We start from the raw sequence: 24,790 nt of genomic DNA on the forward strand, positions 1-24,790 counted from the left end.
ATAAGGTTTAAAATATAGAATGTCACCAAAATGAATATTTTTAGCAATTATTATTAAGTTGGTGTGATAAATAAAATTGTTAAATAAATAAATAAATACCTCTTGCGAATGCTTCCTATTCGTGGGCTCCATCACAACTGTTAGACGAATTTCAGTTCAGATTGAAGTGATTATATTTATAGGGCTATGATCTAATGTTTACCCTAAATAAAGAAAATAAACACTATTGTGTAGCGATTTAAAAATAACGCTGCATACGCAGTTCTTCAGTCTTCACGGACTTGCATCTTAATGGTTAACTTTTCTGAACATCAGCACTTTAAAATTTGATCATTAATCTTATAAGTGCTCGAAGATTGACTGCACAAATATATGAAAAATAAATGTTAAATACTGCAAACGTGTCATTGTGATAAGAATCTTATACGTGCAATAAAGTGTACAAGATTGATTCAATGAAAAAGGAAGTAAATACATCTGCGGTCGTTCATTCAATTCTAAGGATTGGCGTAAATGGCGCATTTAAATGAAAATGTTTTATTGAAGTGGTTGTGTTGAACGGACCGCTTTAACAAATTCAACTTCTTATACGAATAGTTTGTTGGCTTTTCACGAGTTTATATTTCGGAATTGAACAAGATTTTATGTTAATAAAACTGTGATAATTCGAAGTATTTATTTAAAACTTGGCAGAAGTAAAAAGTCTTGTAATTTTAATAATATTTCGTTGCTATTAATCTTAATTAGCATTTAAAGAAAGATCAAAGAAGGAATCTCGTAATCACCTATAACATAATATTTACAAAATTGTGAAGTAAAGTTCAGTAAAGTTCATATCTTAATAAGGACGTGTTTGAATCAGCAAATATTTACATAAACATAATTAAAAGCGATGAATATGTATGAGTATTATATGTGGTAAAATTTTGACAAGAACGTACCTAATGTTTGTTTATATCCTTCAGTGCTTCGTGATATTAATTGCTGAAGGTAGATATTTACTATTTCATATCCAGAACCTTTCCTTATCAGTCATAATATTATGAAAAAACACAGCGTTGGTCACTACTTCCCAGAAGAAGTATGTTTATTTTCTAGATATTTTTTTTAAATAATTGTCAACTCTGTTTATATTTTGGATATTAATGAAAATATTGATTCAGATGTGACAACAGAATATAAACAATAGACATCTAACACATTTTTAATAGTAAAATTTGTTAACTTTAAAAATCAGAGGAGTATTAAAAATAGAAACCATTTAAATTCCCCTAAAAAATAAATTCAAAATTTAAAAAAATCGTAAAGCGTCTGTCACACAGCAATCCAACATGACATGACGAATGACAAGAACTTGACACGGAATGAGATGTCGTTTAGATAAACCATAGGTATATGCCCGGCAAATGCCCGGAATATATTGAAGTTAATCATAGACGATGGGGACAGATTACGCGTCATAATTTACTATTCTGTTTGCCACGTTTGTTGGCCGTATGCACGTGTCATGTGTATCATGACAATTTACTTATTTAACGCATTCTGGACTGTGTGTCTGTAGCATTAATGACTTATAATAGACAACAACGACGGAATTCGTTTTAACACTGCAGCCAGCTAACAGCATAAACATAAATATCTAATAATATAACGTAAAATTCGAATAATATAACGTGAAGACGTAAATTAACAGGATACATTTTCAAGAATAGTATGATCTTTCTATTTTTAAGTATAAAATAAGTTTAGCAGGTTTCCAAAAAATATTAGTATAAACTAAAGCTAATTACGACGCTCTATATGAATTTTATGTAATTAATTTTAATTTTAAAGTTACGTCTATAATAAATAAACTCAAAATAAATGGGAGTTTAAACTATGAAACGTGATTTAATACGAATATTTTCTATGTCATTATCATACGCGATTCGACAAATAGTTGACTTTAAACGTGCGCTTTGTGTAAATTCCTCTCGTAGAATTCAATTTTGTGCACTAAAACCTTGTTCCCGCTATAAAGTTTGGTCTTAATGAAAATTCCAGATATTCAGTTGAACGCGTAGATGGGTTTTATTTGCATAACTGTTGTGTGTGAAGCCCGCAGATCGAAGCGTTCAGCCCTGTATTGTATCTACATTGCTCTAAACTTCTAAAGTGTAAAGAATACATGGGTGCTTTCAATCAGAGTCATGAAGTGAACATTTGTGATTTGTTGCTATAGGTTTTATGAATACAAATATTAGGATTTTTATGTTTGTTTAAAGGTTTAAAGACATTTATTCCCATTAAGACATTAAGTCACTTACATGAGAAACTTAAATTTTAAACATAGGTATTTATAAAAAATATCATTCGTTAGTTAAAAATTTAGAGTAAGTTATTTACACCAGTTTAGGTTAGGTACTCATTCATTGTCATCGGCCCTGATCTCTCCCTGCCTTCCATAGTTCGTGAGATGGTTGGCAGCGACAGATCGTGGAGCGCGGCTGTCACATTCTGCGAGGATGTGATGTCGCACAAGGAGGAGGCAGAGCGGGTCCGCGAGAGAAACCCTGCCGCGGACCCAATTCGGCGTCACCGTCCTATTGGGCGTCGTCGCCGTGTCGCGGCCGCTTTACACGGTCGCAACTTGCCTCCTTGATGATGGGCGCCGGATGATGGAACGGGGACATAATCCATCATCCGGTGCGGAGAGGCGGCGTGAGAAGTGTTCCGTTCACGCCACCCCTCAGGAAGGTAGAGCTGGCGGCCTCCCGCCACAGCTTTAAGTCGTGTTGGGCCTAAAGATAGGTTGCCGCTGACGGGTCTACGGATGCGTTCCAACGAATACCCGCGGCTCCGTCAATACAGCGGCACGACGGAACACAGTGGAGTTTAGTCGGTAGGTCCCTGCACTCTGCAGGGTGAGTCCGACATAACCCAGGGCCCTTTCCCTGAGCGCTCTGGGTATGCCTAAATGCATTCTCCACTATTTAAAAAAAAAAAAAAAAAAAAAAAAGGTACTCATTCATTGCATTCAAAGTTTGAGCGTGTGGTCTTCCAGGATGTGTTTCGCTAATTGTTTTTTGAATACAATGAATGAGTTTACACTTTTTAATTTGCTTGGCAATCCGTTAGTTAATATAATTACAGACAAGGAATTACTTTTTAACTTCATGAGTCATAATCAGCTAATGTATAACATTATGTATTAACACGATTATTTTATAACCTTTAACATCATATAAAATATCTACACATACTATCTTGTATATGTACATATGTTGTATGCTTCCAAATGGCAATCTTTGAGCAACTATCACAGTGCGAGCGTGAACTAGTTTAAACTTTTCAACTTTATCTACTCCCATTACTGAGTTCGCTCAACTAAATAGACATGTGCCTTTCAGAGTAACAGTTGTCACCTATCAAATCTCTTTATAAACTTAGGTATTAAATAAATGCCGCATTTTTCCTTTCACAATCAATTCACAATTATTAATTTCCTTATATTCCTAACCTAACGTAACTAAACTTAGATTTTGCACTAAACAATTACTCTTCTAACCTTGGTTTAAATAAGGATTAAAAGCAAGTACAAAGTTCTCGGAATAAGTTGGCACAAGTATGAAGACGTATGGGTTAGAACTTCACGAGTATAATATTACGTTATTTCAAATTAAACTCTGTAATGTGTAAGCGACAACATATTTACTATATCGGAGTTTTAATTACTTACTACCAAGTTCCTTATGAATTAAAGTTTCAGCTTATCACTTTCAAGGATGTTAGGTGAACTTGTTTCAATTTGAAAGTGTTAAGTTTTAGAGGAACTAGAGTTAAATTTGTTTAGCATGAGATTAGACGATATGTGATTTAATGAATTTTAATCGTGAGATTGAAATTTAACAGATGATTTTACTCTTTTTGTTCGTTTCTATTTTATGGGATTTTTTATTTTTAGCAATATTCACGACTCTGTTGTCTGATGTATACTAAACACAGTTTAAACAGTAGTGGTGTTTTCATTCCAAAAAAATAATAAATATGCATTGTCTATAGAAAGTAACATAATATAGAGCTTTTCTTTACTCAATTTAGAACCTTTTAAGGCTAAACAGCGACAACAAAGAGTTTTCAACAAATCAAAGGGAAACAGTGGAACTGAGCAAGGTAACTATTTACTGGCCCGTACGGACAGATGTGGATCATTAAACTTTATCAGTAGTGGCAAAAGTTTCATCTTCACAAGCGTATCCGTTGTCCTTATAATAGGGTTACCAGTGTAGTACTTCAAAGAAGGCATCGGAATGTGTTTGGTAAGTAAATAGGTACATATATTTTCATTGGTTGTGTATAATAATAATAATAAGTAAATCTGAAGATACCTAACACACACCTTTTAACACTATATTTTTACTCTATCGACCTACGATATTATCAAATAAATAATAACTATCAACAAATAAAAATAGTTTCGAAGTCCGAAGAACATCTAACGAACATATAAAACAAGAATATAACGTAACTACCTTCATATGGGTACCTACATATTCACAAAACTTTTATAACCAGTATTTTTCAAAAATAGGACGTATGTAAGATGATAAGATGCACAATTTGCTCTATACATAACATTTACTATAAAGAAAAGGATCTGTCTTAATCTAAAAATATTTGAACAGAGCAAAGCTCATACATATTGATGTATCATTCATGAATTTGAGCAAACGAAAGAATGTTGACGCATTATAATAACAAAAAATAGAACGTAAGCGAAATTCTTCTCATATTCAAAAATATTCGAAGTGAAACAGAAAACCGTAAAACGACGACTTTCCGTACAGAAAATGAATTGAATTTTTGCCTGAATGCTGAGTGTCATGTGTACATTATCTAGACAAAGAACTTACCCTTGGAATTCTTTTCTTTGTGTTTTAAGAAACGTGGAGACGGAGGGAAGTGCCATTTCCCTTGGCTTATGTACTTACCTGAAACAAAGAAAAATCTCAAATTATTATTGAATAGAAATTCTTAAACAATAGGGGAGAACACATTTGTATTCTCTATAAATAACGACCAAGGCTCAGAAAATTATAACAAATATGTTCAAGCTTAAATTTATTTGTAGCACTCAAGTTTTTCCACCACGTGGCCCCAACAAATCTACTGTATAAAGTTATTGAAGTCTCTGGATTCTGCTACCTTTCAAGAATGATTATTCCCAACAGATTCCAATAAATAAATCGAACGTTACAATCTAATAACAATGCCTTTTATCGTTGGAACTAAATTAAAACGGGAGTATCACAATAAATATAACGCGTCGAATTTAAAGTACGCTTCGGAGCAAACGACTTGTAAATGAGTAAAAATTAATTAGGCGGATCTCGGGAGCGTGCCTCGTGACGTCACGTCGGAAAAAGACATAATTGGATGGCAGTGAAGTATTGGAGAGATTATGGTGATGCCGAGTAATCATTATGCGACGTTATTAATGTTTGCGCAGTTATTTTGTACTGTATTTTATTTGTAGGTTGTTGATGATGGTAGGGAATGTCACCTGATTATAAGCAAATATACATAACTACGTCTTTTAAGTAAAAAGATTGTGGATGTAGGTACGTAAATTTAGGTAAATCAAAAGGGTTATGAAGAATGATGATCATAATGACGAAGTTATCGGAGGAATGGGTGGGAAAATTTTATAAATATTATTATCGAATACTGTTAACACTCGCTTGCATATGAATGTATTTGAACTGAAGTAGTAATTACCATGTATGGCTGACATAAGCGAATAAGGCTACAGAGATGATTATAAGAAAATCCCTCGAAAACTAATTTTGAGATTTTTCACAGATACAATATTTCAGTCTCCAATCCTTCAAAGAACCACAGGAGAACAATCTTATTACTTTGTCAGTGATTGATGATGTCTGTAGACTTTCTAGTTAGATAATACGAAATAAGTGTGCTTCGGTCATAACTCATACATCATACAAAATGTCCATTAAGTATTAAAGAATGATCCATTGTTTTATCCCCGATATTTATTAAGATTTAAATCTTATTTACACATTTTTAATACAGCTGTTAATATAAAATGTGAAGTAGTGCCTTATGAGTTGCAAGTCACAAATAATTACTTCTTTTCCTTCCATTACCTACTGATGTTTTTCTAAATTTTTCTTAATCTCCCAGAAACTTCAATTATATTATATTTATTATAATTATACAATAAAATAAGTTAGAGTAATTATTAATTACTTATATCTTATTTTATTGGTTGCATGTATATACGTAAACACATAAAAATAAATCTGGTAATGAATACTTTCTCATATTCCTAAAAAAATTAACATAGGTATGTAAAACATGAACAAAAAAATATGGTATCTATTTATATACAATAGTTAATTAACCATTTAATTAAGGCAATTGTAGATTATACTTTAAATTATTTCCAGCCCTACCGCTATTGAAATAAAACCTTTAATTGCTTGACACCTCATATATAGCATGAAACGCAAAACGCATATTCCAGCATTTTATTTGTATGCCGTATTACATGGCCTTACAGTACCTAACTACAACAAGGTAATGAATTATTCTAAGCTGATAAATAGAGGGCTATATATTTATGTTCGTGTTAATTGCAAGACACCACGCGAGTCTTCGTAAACTCATGTCCAGATAGCAAAAGGAAATAATTTTTATAACTACTACGCATTAATCGCAGTTCCATGCGTGTTTGATTAATTAAATTTATTGTATATTTCCTCAATTTGAATAATACATAATATTTTTGTATAAACATATGTGGTAAATATAAATAATATCTCCCTATCATGTTTCGTGATATTCACATAATATAACAGAGTGAGCACCGGTTTTAACTATTTATTTAATAATAATTAATATGGATAGGTACTGCTTAAGTACTTTTATTTTATGCATTTGATACTTAATTTTGCTTAAAAAATTATGCTTCAATTTTATTTTTAGGACTTTTAAGTCTAGATTGCACATTTATCTAAATCAGTTTTCGGGTAATATCTGTCTAATAATTTACAAATTTTGTGTACAAGTATAACTGCTGCTAAAAATGCAATTTTGAAGAGAAAAAGATAGGTAATAAATAAATCCATTAATATTTTAGCCGACAGTAAGAATGACAACATCCAACTTCATACAAGTCCTAAAGTCATCAAAAAATCGTGGTCCAAAAGTCACAAGGAGCTGATATTTATCTCGCATGCCTTGATTAAAACACGGGTAACAGCCATATAATATAATGTCTCACTATTAACTCAAGACTCTTCCTATTAACTCCTCCCGCACATCGTTCAAATTAAACACTTCAATCTTCATCATTTAAACACGTGTTCTCATAAATAAGTGGAAAAAATGGGGTAAATGACATGGAAACTTGTAATACGGAATGTATTTTTGATATTCTGCCAGGAATAAAATTAAACTAAATTTCTCGGAAAGGCGACTTCTGCGAAATTGAAAACAAACTCAATTACAGTCAATTGTATTTGATTATAAAGTCCGGTATCGTTTCTTAAAAAATTTAAATGTACTTTCGCCAAAATTTAATTTCGCCTTTGTAGTATTTCTCGCTAACCTGTCCAAGTGTCCAGTATCATAATATACTATCGAGGTTTTGAAATTGTTTCAATATTCGATCATTTATTATTTATTACTTAAGCCTAAAAGTTTGTGAGGATAATTGTATGTGGGGTACTCTTTCACGATAAAACTGATCGCAAATGTATGAAATTTGGCAAAGAGATAGAATATACCTAGCCTGGATTATTGCCAGCACAACCGCGAGTTTCCGCTAGTGTGGAAATATTGAGGTATACTTACCATATCTCCCACATATATTTATCTTTATTGATACCAGAATATAAAAAAAACTTCTTTAATAACACTTTACATTTAAATCTTACACTAGAAGATTTATTTAAATTCTTCAATTAAAAATTAGGAACAGGTGTGATCCACCATCATAACTAGAGGCAGATTAACGAGGTGAGATGTAATTTATGATTTTATGTGAAAGCGTTCTTGAATATTTATGTAATGTAGATTGTAAAACATTAACTTTTACCTACATATGTAAGATCGCATTCATGTATCCTTATTGACAGGACCATGACGAGTTATAGCCATACAAATTCATTAAAACCTGTTAACTAGCAAGACATTAAAAATGAAAAATATATACTCGCAATAGTTCTATTAAATATCATTAAAAAAACACCCACATCCTCCCATACTGATAAAATGTTAAAAGACTAAAACTTGCTACTAACATTCAATATCTTTCTATTAAATTTCAATTTCTTTTATTTCGTGAAAGTACTAAACGTATAGAAATATATTTCAATTAAATTATTTTCGATTCGTGAATTTTCAATACCTTTTGATTGCAATTCAGGTAAATCTATCTTTGTTGTTTATTTATAAAACAATTTCTATGAAACAGCGCGATGTTTTCATCATAGAGTCTCGATTCATATTTCTTATTGCTTTTATAGCAAAACAATGCAACCAATTTCATAAAATTGTACAGAAATAAAAAGATAGAAGCGTTGCCGTACAAAATATTGATTAGTAGGTACACATATAAAACTAATTCGTGTTTTTTTTATTCTGTTCTTTGTTATTTGAGATAACAAATAGTAAAACAGTTAGACATACTCATTATACATAAACTAAACCTAGATAAAGGTGTAAATGCGCAACCCACAACATTAATAAATGTTATTAGGTATATTTTATTTTTTCTATCCACAGATCAGATACATAAATGATTGTTATGTGTTCATTATTTATCATTTATTCAGATTTTGTTTTATTATTACTTTGACCATATCATCATAATTCAAAGGACATCCTCAAAGATAAACTTCATCAAAGTAAAACGTACCAGCTATAGCGGTAACTCACTTTCCTCTCTCCAGGGTTTGCATCGGAGTCAGTAAATCTATTTAGGAGCAGTATTTGGGAAAAACATTATACTAACAAAATATTCAGCCACAAAGACCATTCGTTTGTCTTTGATTCTATTTTATTAACCGCCCACAGGAACTACACGATGTTTGATGTTGATATGAATAAAAGAAGTAGTAAAAAAAAACGAATGACAAATCACTGCAAACATATTATCTACTGGTACTTAATTTTCGAAACGTTTTTAGACACTTTATTCAAAGTACGAAGCTATAACTAAAACAGACTAACATATTTATCAAGTACAACGACCATATTAACACGCAATATATCATTACATAATTTTAAACAAAAATGACATCGAGCGTAACGTTTGAACTTTGAAGTCGGAATTTTTATCCCTAATTTTCATCTTTAATTATGTTTAACGTTATGTAGATCTCAACTTCAAAGCGGCAATTATAGAAGAACATTTGCATGTTATATATTGCAGTCCATAAAGACGTTTCAATGGATATAAGAGCTTGGTCTATTTCAATCTTCACCCACTGCGTTATATTTTATTTGCAATCATACGTCCGAGTGCGAGGTTACTTATAGATTGCATAATAAGTCTGGAAGAGACTAAATTATGGCCTCGACGTTTCCGTTACTAAAATACATTCTTCGTTCGTCTGGGAGATGACAAAAGATGACAGTTTTTTGTCATTCTATCTGTCTGTAAAAAACTGTCTGTAAAAAATTTGCTCTACTTCTTGATTCAAAATAGAAGTCTTATACTGTGTCAAAATTGTTATACCGACGTTTTAAAGTTTTAGGTGAATTTGTTAGTTACTATCTACATTCTGAACATAAAAATACCTATAAAAATGTCATCTACACTAATATTACACCGAGGAAAACTTTAATTTTTTGCTTCCAACAACAAGCTTTTACCTAACGTTGGAAAGATACACATTATTTTTTGCACTTTTAAATGGCGGCGTGATTATGAAAGTTTTTACTAACTTCATTGGCCTGAAATGCGTTTTGCGTTACCATTAAAATTAAAAGTATGCTTTGTGACATTTCTCATTTAATTAAATAATAGTTTCGTACATTATTTTCCCAGAACAACGTGATTAGAAATTCAATTTAATGAATAGAGGAATTCTATACAAAATTAACTGAGGAAAATTCTAATAGCAGAAGAGTAGAGACCTACCTTAAATTACTTTGACCTTTAAGAGCCCGATAACTTCTGTAGGAACAAGAGTGTCACAGCTAACTTCTTGCCAAGATACGTAAAGTGACATACAAGTCTGGTCAAACTTAATGGATATTTTATTAAGAAAACATTATTAAGGAAATAAATTGTACTTATCTTTAATAACCAATACAATGCGATATATCATTTTACCCGCAGTGCTCCGCTCCTGTTGGTCTTAGCATGATGATATATAGCCTATTGCCTTTCTCGATAAATGGGCTATCTAACACGGAAAGAATTTTTCTAATCGGACCAGTAGTTCCTGAGATTAGCGCGTTCAAAGAAACAAACTCTTCATCTTTATAACATTATAGTATAGAATATAGATAAAAAGAAAAACGTTAATTTCAAGCTGGAGCAATCAATAATAACTAATGGCTATAAGAAAGCAATGAATCCTCAAACATAGCATAAGAACAAAACTTGATAAAGATTGTGACGTAACAAAATGAACGATGTCATCTATCTTCATTCAAAAATGTTTTTGCTTGTTCTATCTGCGGTTTTCACAGAAATAGATGAACAAAATATTGGGGTCATTGTATGTGGGAAGAATCTCTGAATAGATGTGTCAGGTTGCATAATGATCGCTTTTTAAGAGATAGGGAAGTGTTACTTGTCAACGTGGATAATAATTCGTTTTTATTGTGCGTGAAAGTGGTGTGAGGAGTTCATAAAACGCTCTTGCAGTAAATCTTAAGTTATATTAGGTAACTAGCTTCCGCCCGCGACTCCTTCCGCGCGGAAAAATTAAGTTTTTATTCTACGTATTTTTCCGGGATAAAAAGTATCCTATTATATGCCCGGGATAATAAGGTATAATTATACCAAGTTTCATCGAAATCGAACCGTTAGTTTTCACGTGATGCCTTCACATACAGACAGACATACAGACAGATAGACAGACGGACAGACAGACAGACAAAAAATTTTTTAATCACATATTTGGGTTTGGTATCGATCCAGTAACCCCTGCTATTTATTTTTTCAATATTTTCAATGTACTGAATTGACCCTTCTACAGATTTATTATATGTATTAGTTTTTCCTGTTCTGTGGTAATAATAGATGCTAACAAAACCGCTATTAGAATGACTTCATATAAAAATCGAACGAACAGGCGAACAAACTGACAGACAAAACATAGTTTTTGAACAAGATTTTCTAAACAAATGAACAGAAATCATACAAATATAATTGTTTCACTAATTTATTAAAATGCAAATTCATAAAACTCAATCAAGATAACACACATAATTAATAATTATATGGATTAATTAAAACAGGCGCCATTACCATGAATGAATATGAACAAGACTGAATTCCAAACAAATCATTAGACTGAGTCCATTATTCATTTATTCACTGGAATCTCCATTTTTTCATTCACGTCTGTTTGCATAACTTTGGAATAATAACATCGTCTAAGGCAGTGACTTTCTTAATTTGAGTCGTAAGAACTTCCCGTTTCGATTGTTAGCTTAAGCCAGCTACTCACGTACCTGCAGCAGGGGCAATATTGGATTGCATCCTTAACTGGATCCTTAACTGTAATGTAAAGGCAAGCAGGGGCAATTTAGAGACGCTGAAATTGTTCCGACCGCCGCGGCGCGCGGCCTTGCAACTGAGATTGTTCCAATATTGCCCCTACGGCAGGTACGTGAGTAGCCGGCTTTAACGTTGTGGTAATGAAATACTAATTAAGACATTAATAAACTAAAAGCTGGAGTGAACAAAGTTACAACAATAGAGTTTGTTCATATAACTTCATTATAAAAGCTTATGAATGTGCCGTAATAAACGCTTGAAACAAAATTTAAGCATGCGAAGTTGTAATCAGACCTAATGGATTATGAAAGAGAAAATCATGGCTTTGTTTTAATGATAAATATTTGAAAGTTAGTCTGGAATTAAACATTTTAATTTAATTGTTTAGAAGGTAGGAAGGGTATTTTTTATGAGTTAAATTATGACATACATTTGCATGCAAATTATCTATGCCAGTAACAACATAGACAAAAACTTTTGATTTCTTTTTTCAGCTACAGCAAGTAATTTTATTTAAGCCCCAAAATATTTATTGTTATATTTTCACAGAACAAATAAATTGTATAATAACAAACAAAATTCGCAATTTGAATTTATAATTACAAACTCACACGCTAAATCAGAAATAAGCTGTTTAAACCTGATACATATATTAAAAGTTATGCCCTATAATTTTACGCCTCGGCAAACTTACGAAACCGGTTGAGAAATGTGATTATCTTATCTGTATAAACCTATAAAATTTAAGGGTTCAATAAATATTAAAACAGCCTGCTATATCACGCTGATTATGAGTATCGCGATGACAACGGCTTCCGTTGTGAAACACGTATTTGTTGAAACGAAAGTACGAATAAAAATATTATCTTTATATTTATCGAGTCCCACGTTCCTTATAGGGTTTCGTGCAGATGGTACGTAATCGTTTGTGTATCGAGAGTAACAGTTTTCTAAGCTGGTCTTTTTTTTCATTGGTGAGAGCATCGGGTAGGCCGGTAATAATGATAATATGATGATCATCAATATTTGTTTTTGCTCTGAATATAATGTTGTGGATTTAACAATATGCAACTACATATTTATATCTACTTAAAACTTTAGCATAAAGAAGCGATCAAAAAAACTTACCCTATCATGTATTTCACTCTAATTGAGCTCTAAACATAACAAATTGCGTAAAACTTTGATAATAAAAATATTTCAGGTGCGGTATGCACATAAAAGGGCTGATAGACGTACGAGTAAGTACGCGAACTTGTGGCTCGACGACCTTTTTCGCTCGTGTGTCACCCCAAGTACGCGTACTTAAAAACCGTCGAGTAAGTTCGTTGACGATCCAACATGTTTGAAATTTTACTCGTAGCCTGCCTTCGCTCGCACGTCTGTCACCGCCGCGAGCCGAGTAAGTACGCGAACTTTAAAACCGCGACTTTAAAGTTCGTACGTCTATCAGCCCTTTAAAACTTTATTGCAATCTTAAAAGGGCTGATAGACGTACGAACTTTAAAGTCGCGGTTTTAAAGTTCGCGTACTTACTCGGCTCGCGGCGGTGACAGACGTGCGAGCCAAGGCGGGCTTCGAGTAAGATTTCAAACATGTTGGATCGTCAACGAACTTACTCGACGGTTTTTAAGTACGCGTACTTGGGGTGACACACGAGCGAAAAAGGTCGTCGAGCCACAAGTTCGCGTACTTACTCGTACGTCTGTCACCCCTTTAACATCATTTACCCAACCGGTAACTATATTAGCATACTAACCATGTACTGGAATAAAATATTGAGTTAATCTTGTAAAATTTTAATTTATAGTACAACATACAGTTTATCATATTTAATCGGACATCACTTTAACTGTAGTAACGAAACGGTGTTATTAACTGATATCGAGTCGATATTTAACTTGCAGCCAAGCACTAACGATTATAGTTAGTAATAGCTTCGCCTGCGGTTCTCTTCGATATTTTATCTTAATTACTCATTTACCTCTTTTGGCAAATAAATATAATTTTATTTTAATAACCCTCTTTTTTTTTGACATTGGTCGTTTTAACGAAACTTATAAAGGGGATTTCATTTGCGAAGAGTTCTCTACAACACTGGTACCTACGTCTGTTTTTGGATTTGGACAAATTTGCTAACAATCCTCCAAGAATATAATAGACCCATATAAAAGCGACAATAAAGGCTTTAATCCCGGCATTATCCCCGATTCATGACTGCTACAAGTCCATATATGTAAAAATCAATAACAGAAGGCAAACTAACTTGACCACTAGGTACATACAATACCTTATACAATAAATAATATAAAACTTTATAAAATATAGAGATTCGCATTTTCATGCCCTGCAATATAAACACAACTGTAATTTCAAAATATATTCTAAAATGCATCAATTCCAAAGCATTCTGCAGCGGGATACGAACAATCTACTACTGGGTTTATTATTTCAAACGTGTACTGTTATATAAACCATTTCTGCAGACCACTATTCAGAACTAAAATTATCCCGTGGTCGGAACGGTTAACTGAATAAGTATGTGGTCAAAAGGAAATGACTTCGTTTTACAATTTTTGCATATTTTGCAGTATTTTTATGAAGCACTTACAAATAATCCATAATAATAAAGAGTTTTTAATATAACAATATCGTTCTTCCAAACAGAGACACACATGTCACATGTGTGTCTCTGTTTGGAAGAACGATATTGTTATATTAAAACATGCGTTATACCCCTCTTTTACCTACTTCTTAAAAGTACTAGGAATATATTTTACTGTTACATATTTTTAGCATCTACAACACCTTTTTAAATAGTGGATGTTCTTTGTACTAATATTGTTGCTATTTTTAAGAACCCATAGCAATAAGTATTTAACACGAAGCTATAGAATTAATAAGAGATCATTTATAGAGTACTAGCTTTCCGCCCGCGGTTTCGCCCGTGTTTTCAAAGAAAAACCCGCTCCCGTAGGATTTCCGAGATAAAAACTATCCTATGTCCTTTCTCGGGTATCAAAATATCTCTATACCAAATTTCATGCCAATTGGTTCAGTAGTTAAGGCGTGATTGAGTAACAGACAGACAGACAGAGTTACTTTCGCATTTATAATATTAGTATGGATTAAAAACATATCAGAAACCGTGTAAATCATTGTCACATAATATATCTAGTTAGTATACTTGTTGGAACCGAGTGGGAGGTAGTTGTTAGTAAATCGATAAAACCTGTCAAGTGTTAGTGCGCGCCTGAGGGTGAACGGTTATGACAAAAGTATTTTACACTTAATTATTAACAAACCAGTGCATTGATTATTTAAAAGGACAGGTAAGGACATAAAATGAAGGGTACCTAAATATTACGTTAAATCATTAAAATAAAAATCATTCAATTTTTGTTGTAATATTTTATCACTTCGTTCTGTAGAAACTACAGAAATACAATATTTATAATATTACATGATATAAAGCCTTCCTCGATAAATGGGCTATCTTACACCGAAAGAATTTTTCAAATGGGACCTAAAATTAGCGCGTTCAAACAAACAAAGAAACTTTTCAGCTTTATAGCACTAAAGTATAGGTTTTATACTTTTCGCAGAGCGGCAGTAGTATTAACAAATCTTATTAACCCATTTCAACAACATCAGCAAATGATAAGATGATATTCGTTCCGTTATCCATAGCGTTTATTAAACGTTACAAGCCCAAAATACCAAAACATTTGAAGTGCAAATTCGCAACACCGCACCGTTGAAAACAACAAAACCCGTGAACGTAGCGTATAATACGTCGAATAAAAAGGTTTTCCACAAAAACTAGACAAACGAAATGTAAATACACCGAGACTAGTTTTATTTGACTTCAAACGCTTTGTTAGTGTCCAATGGAATATTTATACCGCCGAGATTCGTTCCGATTTCGGTTTGATAATACGTTTTGTTCTGAAATGAATCGCTCCTTGGTTAAATAAGGAGTTTAATGTTTATGGCCCTTGAAAAGAATTAGATCATTAATTAAATTTTAAGACATAGTTCGTTGTAATATCCAATTCTGATGTGAGCAAGGAACAACTTTGCCTTCTTTTTAAAGAAAGTTAGATTACGATAGAATTGGAAAACTTTGATCTAGACTAGACTTCAACAAATTTGCTACAACTATTCTTACTATTTTAATTCTCACAGTCTAGTCACAATTTATATTTACATTTAATTACTACTGTGATGATTTCTATAAAATAATATTATTATTACACATATTAAATTTATTTTTAATCAAAAGGTAAACTAGCTCTCAACTCCTTTTTATTTAGGAAAGTCCTTTAACATAAATTGTCTTAAGTCTAGTAGATGTTTTACAAAATGAAACACTAACAGGTACCTAAGCTTCCGCTTGGAAGTTGTCAAGCCTCGTTACCTTTCTCCAGACATACTTTAGATACATATTGTTAGGAATTTTCCCAGAACTTTGGGACTTTTAACGATCAAAATTGATATGAGTTTATATTTTGTATTTGACGAACGTTGTATCAAATGGTATGTTACCTAAACTTGTTAGTTTTTAAGAAAACATAAAATATGTTACAATTCAACAAATAAAATAAGAAACCTTCAAATATATTTTTATATCTAGCTACTTTGAAAACGCTGTTAAAAAGCAGATATAAATAATATTCCAAAGAAGAATAGACTGGTACAACGCTTTAAATAAATTGCAACGTCATATTAGTGGTGCAAAATCGTACATAAGAAGAAAAGTAATCGATCCACAAACTACTAACCTTTTTCAAACCAGCAATTCTTAGCGCTCGCTGCAATTTCGCGGCTCGAGACGTGGAAAGGTAAACAATCGGCACCGCTTCGCCCGCCTCCAGCTCTATATCGAAATCATTAACAGCCCCGCAAAACTTGTAATCTTCCATGCTTTTTATCTCCTTCATTAGTTCACCATCCATACCCTTAACTTCCCCTGTCACGGGGTTCACGTAGTACTCGAATTTCGTGTTGTCGAAACTGTTTCTAGAACTTTTCGAAGCGTCGCTATCATCATCGGGGTATGTGATTAAATAATTGTCATTCACAGCGCTGTGCTCATCGACGCCGCAATCTTCGATGGTAATTGACGGTGTTTTAGAGTCAGACGACGAGAAAGAATATGCACTCCACCTGAGACCATTGAACAATTGTCCGCACTCCATCGTTATTTTATAGTTTATACTATGCAACTGATAAAAAAGTGGGCGTTAAAAGGATATCGAATTTCGCTAGACTATAACGTTTGAGGCCATGATTATGTTATTGAAATATGAATTTAATTTGTAAACGTGTCTAAAGTTATTATTTTCCTGTATGATAATGTTAAACACATTGTTCAAAGCTAATTCATTAAATGCTTGTGTTATCACGCTTATTTTGGAATTAAAAATATAATTCGCGTAATTTTTCGATTTTGCAACGCCCAGTATTTGAATAATTAGCACAGGGAGATATGGACCCTCGTCAACCAACTCTGCACCTGTCTTGAAGCGACTGGCTGTATCATACGTCAAAACATTTAACAGCCTCCTATTGATATGTAACACAATATTTTATACCAAAATGTTATCTAACATCTGTTTTTAGAAAAAAAAAGCTTTTTTTCGGAATGCAAAGCCATTAATATTTTAAACGTTTAAATGTACAAACATTTATATTTGAACTATATTTTTACACGTTGATATATTGTTTACGATAAAATTCATTCAAGAACGTCAATTTGTATTTCGGCATAAACCTCACTGAAATACATGATTGATTATTTTATTTAAAATACAGCAATCCAATGTCATATTTTATCCGCATCTATGCATAATTCACTTCCCGGACATCTAACCCTCATAATTTTAATACAAAAATATGCGTATACTTTTACGACTGTCTACATGTTACATCAAGGGATGCCAGAGATAAACAGATATTTGTCATGTCTCCATTTCATGTTGTAATTTAAATACGAATGAAATTACTCGTCTAACTCGGTCTTAGTGAATCTGTACTCGCCTTGACGTTTTAAATAAATCCACAGACGCAACAAGAGAACGTAAATATGTCAAATAACAAAACTATAACGGCTGTGACTACCTACGGTCTGCATTCAATGTAAACTTTTGGTATTGCCAAAGTAAACGTTTACGTTTTAATTATTTTTAAAATGTACAATCATAAATCTATAGCCTATGTAATATTTTACAATAATTAATTGCATTTAACTATTTTTTGCAATAAATTTTCAACTATGTCCATATTTGCGCGAGCTATAAACATACTAGTATGTAGATTGAAAGAAGTACTATAATATAAAGGTCTCCTTTCACAGCCAAAACGTATACATAACTAAAGCAAGAAAGCTAAATGTCTGCCTATACATAGACCGAAGCAGACACAATAAGCCGAATCGTAAATGTCATATAACAAAACCACGATGCGATGTCGTTGGCCGCTGCACTCCAGTAATTGCATTCCGCTCCTTGCAATAGGATCCGTACTAATTCTGCTTTCTTTCCTCATTCCTTCGACCTATTTCAGACGAAAATTACGTAATACTCCCTTACAGTTTCTACTTTTTGTAATTTATTTGTGGTCACAATTTTAAAAGAACTTGGAACGAGATTGAAAGCATTTAATAATATCAAAAAGAATCGATGTCAGTCCACACTATTCTATGATGGCACTTCTTGAACATATTTTAATTTCTACATAATCATTTTTTCTATGAGTGAAGTGCAATTTGTGATAATAATATATTTTTTCGGATGATTTGGACCTTTAAGTTTTTGCCTAACGAAAGTTCACCAAACACGATTGTTACAGATTAACTATTAAATAACAACAATCTTCTTTATAGTTCAGCCGTAAGCAAGTATGGCTGTCTGGAGCACTTCTAAGATGATCCCGTCACTTGTACAATTATCTTTCACCTGTATTGTGTGAGATAATGACATCCCGAACAAAGAACGTCTAGCACCGTGAAGAATGTTATGATATTCATGTCGTCTGTTTGTAAACACGCTCTGACGCTCGTATAATCTGACCTATTGTTTGTAGTTGGTGCCTACCCTTCGTGATGTATTGCGTGTCGTATAATAATATATTATTAAAGCTTAGAAAGATGAATGGAAATATTGATATCTTTTAATCTGCTTCATTACTATTCGCGGAGCAAAGTGAAATATTCCTAACGTTTCATTTATGTAAACCTCAAAATTTTACCTTAAAAATTAAGAGGCAAAATATTTCTAAATCGGCCACTACCTAAGTATTATCACCATATAATTAATAATCACTAAATTACCGACTATTAAACGATATCCTTTTAACACAGCACTTTTTCACTAAAAAACCGAAAGAAATATTGCGAATGTAGCGCCGCGTGCGCCTGCGCATACGCCGCGCGCGTCGAATTCAGACTGAACGCATCTAAATCTGAAATAAAGTGGACATAATACTGTATTTTCAATTTTCATTTGCGTGTCAACATCCGTACTGACTCATTCATTCACATCAAGCTTTAATTGTATGGAGCGGTTATGACATTGGTTATTATCTGTATTGTTTAACGTATTGTAATAATGATTGCACTTATTCATACAGGTAAAAGGTTGGTCGGGTTTCAAAGAGTTTGTGTATTTTATCAGTTTCTTTTGAAAATTAAGCCAATAAAAATAACCTTCTGATGAAATAAATAAATATCACGACGTTTTACTAGATAAATATAACTTTATTACAACAGAAGAGACGGGCATAGTTAAAAATATCGTATGGACACCAAAATAAATATACAGTCTTTACTATAAATTTTCTTTAAGTTTGAGCTCAAACTAAACTCATAGAATACCTATTACTGTAACAAAATATTAATAATAATCACATCAATTAAAACCAAAAAGCTACGCACAAATTAGACATACCACCAAACTCGTTCTGTTAACCTTGATCAGTCACCATTGTTTAATCGATAAAAAGCCACATACAAAGTTTAGTGCGAAATAAATTGAATACGTTGCTACGACCTTGTCTGCGTTCGTATGGATTGAACCCGTGCCAAGATACTCAGAATCTCGCCGAGGAATCATTGGAAACCATAAATCTAAGGGCTATCTTGTGTTTTTTGAGATACTCAATCTGTTGAGTTTCCGCTTTGATATGTTGAGTTTATGGAGAGGGGAATGATACAAGATTATCGTATGGCTAATTTTGGTAAGCTTTATTTCGATATGATGATTTTGTTTTTAATGTGAAATTGTTTTTTTTTTTTAATAGATCATGTTATCTTTTATAGTTTGTTAAAGGCCGTGTACGCGGTCCGTGCGCTGTTTGGCTCAAATATGTGATTTTTCAAACCAGATTGTCCATCAACCACTTATCTTACAAACATATGAATTACTAATAATTTTAGGAAATTTTATTGTCTATATAGTTAGTTAAGAGTTTTGTTCCATTAATACAGTATTTGTGAATACCATCAAGATAACTGAGCCGATGATTACTTGATTTCACTTTTAGTGTCAATTTCGAAGCTAAAAATATCTGAAATTGCTGACAGATCTAACACACATTTTTTTTAACTAACTGCAAAAATCCTTATTAAAATAGTTAGTTAAAAGATTTTTTTATTTTGGACTCCTAACTTACGAAATTAAAATCCGAACAATGTGAATTTTTTTAGAAATTATAGTCGACAAAATGATTATTTTCACCAAGATATTTGACTTAGTTGAATATAATTTATACATATTGCAATAAAAGAACGTCTTACTTATAAGATAAAATTTAAAAAATCAACTAAGGTACCTCTATTATTTTTCTACAATTTTTTTTAAAGTACTATAAAACACTGCGCGCGACCCGATTAAAATCAGTCGGCAGCGAGCCTTTCCAGAGAGAGGACATGTTGCTCGGCGCTCTCCTGTGGACCTATGCTGTTCATAGTAAAAGGATAGCGCAAGCCGCGATCTATCGTAATAGATCGCGGAGATTTTGACTTGCGTTAAATTGAATAAGCCCTCTTATTGATAGAAAAATTTATAATGTAGCGTTTACCAACACAATTAGCAACTTAGTCTTAAAATAAATGTTGGTTGTATTCGAGTATGAAGTAGGTACCTACCTCTGTACATGCATAAAGGTACCTATGGATTAAATTCTGCACACATTTCAAATTTAAACCAACACATTTAAGGTCGAAAAATCCAAATAACACACAGAAAGCTACATCTGAAATTCCTTAACGGATTGAATAGTGTTTACAAAACACTAGATGTAGGTGTTCCGTAGGTATGCTTAGTTCCACGGTCAATATTTGTTGAGAAATTCCCGCTGCTTGTTTTGCAATAAATCACGTACTTACGAATATATTTACTATTCACTTGTAAGCTCTTATTTAAAATCTAAACATACATGTTCCTTATAGGACTTTAAATAGTAATTCTAAATGTTTAAATGTATTCTGGTAAATCCAAAGGATGAAAATTTTGTTGATATTTCGATAAACTTCAGAATGCATTTGGCAAAACATTGTAGGTTCAGAGACAAAAAAGTTTTCAGCTGGAGCTTGTTTATTAGAACAAAACATGGCAGATTAATTGGCACATTCCGATAGTATTCAATTAATAAAAACATGCTCCATCAAAAAACTTTTTAAATTCTTTTAATTTGTCTTCCAGTATAGGCAATACTTATTAGCAATTAGTAGTATTAGTAAGCAAGTAGGTAATATTTTAAGTAGCAAAGCCCTACCTATATCTTTAATTAATGGTATTTTCGTTTAAGAAAAACCAGAACCTATATTATAAAGCAATTAGAACATATTCAGAGATCTTAGGTAATAACAATTAGATAGAAATGGTCGCTTCAGGCAGTAAATAGGGATGTCAACATTCAGATAGTTGCTCTAGTTTAGGAATATTGCATATATATATCTATAGACTACACAGTTATCTATTTTAGCCTGTGTACACATCCATTGAAGTGTGCTCAAAACCAATGCAAGGATGCATTGTAGAATGTACACACACGTCTATGTTACGTAAAATATCGAACAATGCGGATATTGTTTTATCTTCCTATCCACGACTTATTATTTATGTACTGGTTTAGTAATTAATGGAATAAACTACGATTTCTCAAAATTTTACATAAAGAACATCAAAACATGCAAACGTGTACATTTTTTATAAGATATCAATAAGAAAACTAAACTTTGAAAATATTGAAAGACAAAGTTTAAATCCTTCTGACATATTAAATTCTAATTCGTAACTAATAAAATTTCATTATAACCTATTCAAACAAAATTACCCCCAAAATTAACAGTGAAAGCCCTATCAAGCACGTCTTATTTCATAAAGGGACAATAATTGAGGTGCGAATATGTACTTCACCTATACGAGACGTGTGTAATGTGTATATAACATATTCGACATAGAAATTAGTACAAGGAAAATGAAATCCAAAGCGTGTAGGCAAGACTTACATATTCAGGGCGTCATAATAAGCTACTTTGACAAGACAATTACGGGAATCGCTGCTGAAATATGTGATTTCCTAATTATTATCACCATTATACTGTTAATTGCACGACAAATATTAAATTATCTTGTAGAAATTCTGTTCTTATCAAACTTCTAAGAAAATTGCTTTGCTTTAAACTTATACAATAGATAATAGCGTATTTTCTTGTGTCTGATTTTGCAGAACCGTTCTAGTTTTAAAATAAAGAGGAACAATTCTTGAAGCACGAAAATATACTCGCTTTAATAACTGAAGTATTTTGTTCTAAAAATAAACAACGTATCGATACGAACGGGAAGAAGAAATAACTATTATTTTTGTTAATACTAAACACTTTAAGGTATTTATATAACTTAACTAAAAGTAGATTAGTATACGTGCGTGCGATGTAAAAAAGAATTGCACTGTAAACGACTCCTTCCAGTAACTTTGCCTAGGAAGCTTACGTAAAAGAAAATCAAAGCTTATCTAATCATCCACATACACCAAGATCACAGCAGTAAGGTTAACCTTTATTATACTCCCGTAAGAACCACTAAACGCTCCCCGTCCATCAATTAGAATAACTGTCGGGATCTCGGAATGGCTTGCTCCAATTAGGGACTTCTTTTTGCTGCGTCAATCAATGGTGCCGATTAGGGTTGGCTGAATGTCGATAGGTGTTCTCTACGTGTGCTTTTTAATGGGATAACGCCATGACTGGTTGCGGTGGTGTTTGTTTAAGCATTTTCAAATTTAATGGCTATTACTTTACAGATTTATAAAAAAAATATTTAGTAATGTTATTGATTTTTGAAACACTTAATATTGTATTTTCACGGTTTTAGAGACTAAAAGAATAAACATATTTTGTAAGTTTACACATAAAACGCGAATAAAAACTTCAGAAGTGAATGTTCCTATCAGTCTTATTTGGACTTGTACAAACGAAATTTATATGCATCTTATGAACACAAACCCCAATAACAAGGAAAGATCACCTGTCGTTTGCGGACGCCGCCCGCCCAAACACATTTATTTACATTTACCAATTTAGATGCAATAGCTTTGAAGCGAATATTTTACGTTGTTTTATGATAAATAATTAGTTATAAATTATAGGCATCAAGCATTACCTCTTTAGGTAACAAGTTCATCCTGCTAGTTAGTAGTCGCTTCTATAACAGAAAAGTATATAATACTTTTATAACAGATATCTTTATCTTCGTGTCATAAATAAACTACCGAACGAATTATACAGATAGTGGATAATACCAGGATTAACACACACTATTTTATTTATTTCTAATTCAGCATGTGTGAGGCTGAACGGCTAATTTATAAAATACTTGGCTTTAGAATAACCTTCGAAAATTTGTCATGAAAGCTCAATGACGTTCTGTAGACACATTACATTATCTTAATTAGTAGCAATTAAACGTTTTAAAATTATTTGCGTGTTCAATTCAAAATATTTCTCCCCAAATAGTCGTTCGGTAGCTTTCAGACAGTAGCTAATAAAAATTAGGAAAATTGGCAAGCGCTTAAATATTTCGTCTGGACACGCGAATCGTTTCACGCAGCTACATTTTTGCACGCCATCTTTTGGTAACAAAACACTCCATTTAACCAAGCTTAGGCGAAATAATACTTTAATTTAAGTATCAGATTCCTCCGTTCAAAATATTTGAAGCTAAAAGTAAATTACCCGACACCAAAATCAACTCGATCTTGTCTAAATTAACACGATCATGGTGAAGCATCCTCACCGCCCTAATATACCTAGCCCCAAATCAAAGGTACTCGACCAAAATAGATTTGCTGACCGCTAACGACACTCCACACTCCAATCGAGTGAATCAATAAAAATGCTGTCGCACCGATCATCAATCAAACGTGGAGAGAGGTCCTGTGAGATCATAAAAACCGATGCCACAATGTCGCGTACATATTTATGAACCGATCTGCGATTGATAGACCGCCCATTCATCAGGCGAAAATCTGTCAAGCGAAGACAAGTTTTGTTGGCCTGTTTACTTTTTGCAAGGCGCGAAGTATTGATAGATTATTGGGTCCTTCAATAATAGTGATGTGCAATACAGTCTATTCAGTGTTAATAATTCAATATCATCTATCATTATATTTTATCTATCTAACTTGTCACTTTAAATATGTACCTGTAACCTTTATCTTAAAAATAATATTCAGATACCGTTTTTGTTGATATTGCAGTAACGTATCAAAAAAATAAAATGGGAAAACTAAACTTAGTAAAAACTAAGAGAAACAACAATGAACAAATAAAATGCCTACTATGTATATGTCCCTAGTATACCTTTAAGAAGAATCTGCTGTAATTACGGAACAAGCTGAATGTTACGTGTTAAATGACCGTCAGCCATTCTTGCGTCCCTAAGGTTAATGTATCACTCCGGGACAAATTCTTTTCTACTTCTATTCGTGTAATTTGTGCCATTCCAGAATCTTGAAATTAACGTTACTAAAATGTCGGCACGA

The 24,790-nt window shown here is 32.6% G+C and overlaps 1 protein-coding gene across 3 annotated transcripts in view; it reads right to left on the minus strand.

Annotated features, from left to right (window-relative positions):
- The window catches only part of LOC123697382 (apoptosis-stimulating of p53 protein 2), a 205,491-nt gene that overhangs the window by 72,916 nt on the left and 107,785 nt on the right, over nucleotides 1-24,790 (minus strand). The window contains exon 1 of one of the 3 annotated variants that reach the window (XM_045643875.1): nucleotides 16,528-16,959. The exons of the other annotated variants lie outside the window; for them this stretch is intronic. Coding sequence (XP_045499831.1) covers nucleotides 16,528-16,944 — 417 coding nt within the window. The 5' untranslated portion in view covers nucleotides 16,945-16,959. Of the gene's footprint in view, nucleotides 1-16,527; nucleotides 16,960-24,790 lie in introns of those variants that run through there. 3 annotated transcript variants of the gene reach the window in all.

This window comes from Colias croceus, chromosome 14 (genome assembly GCF_905220415.1).
Source record: "Colias croceus chromosome 14, ilColCroc2.1".
NCBI classification, from domain to species: domain Eukaryota; kingdom Metazoa; phylum Arthropoda; class Insecta; order Lepidoptera; family Pieridae; genus Colias; species Colias croceus.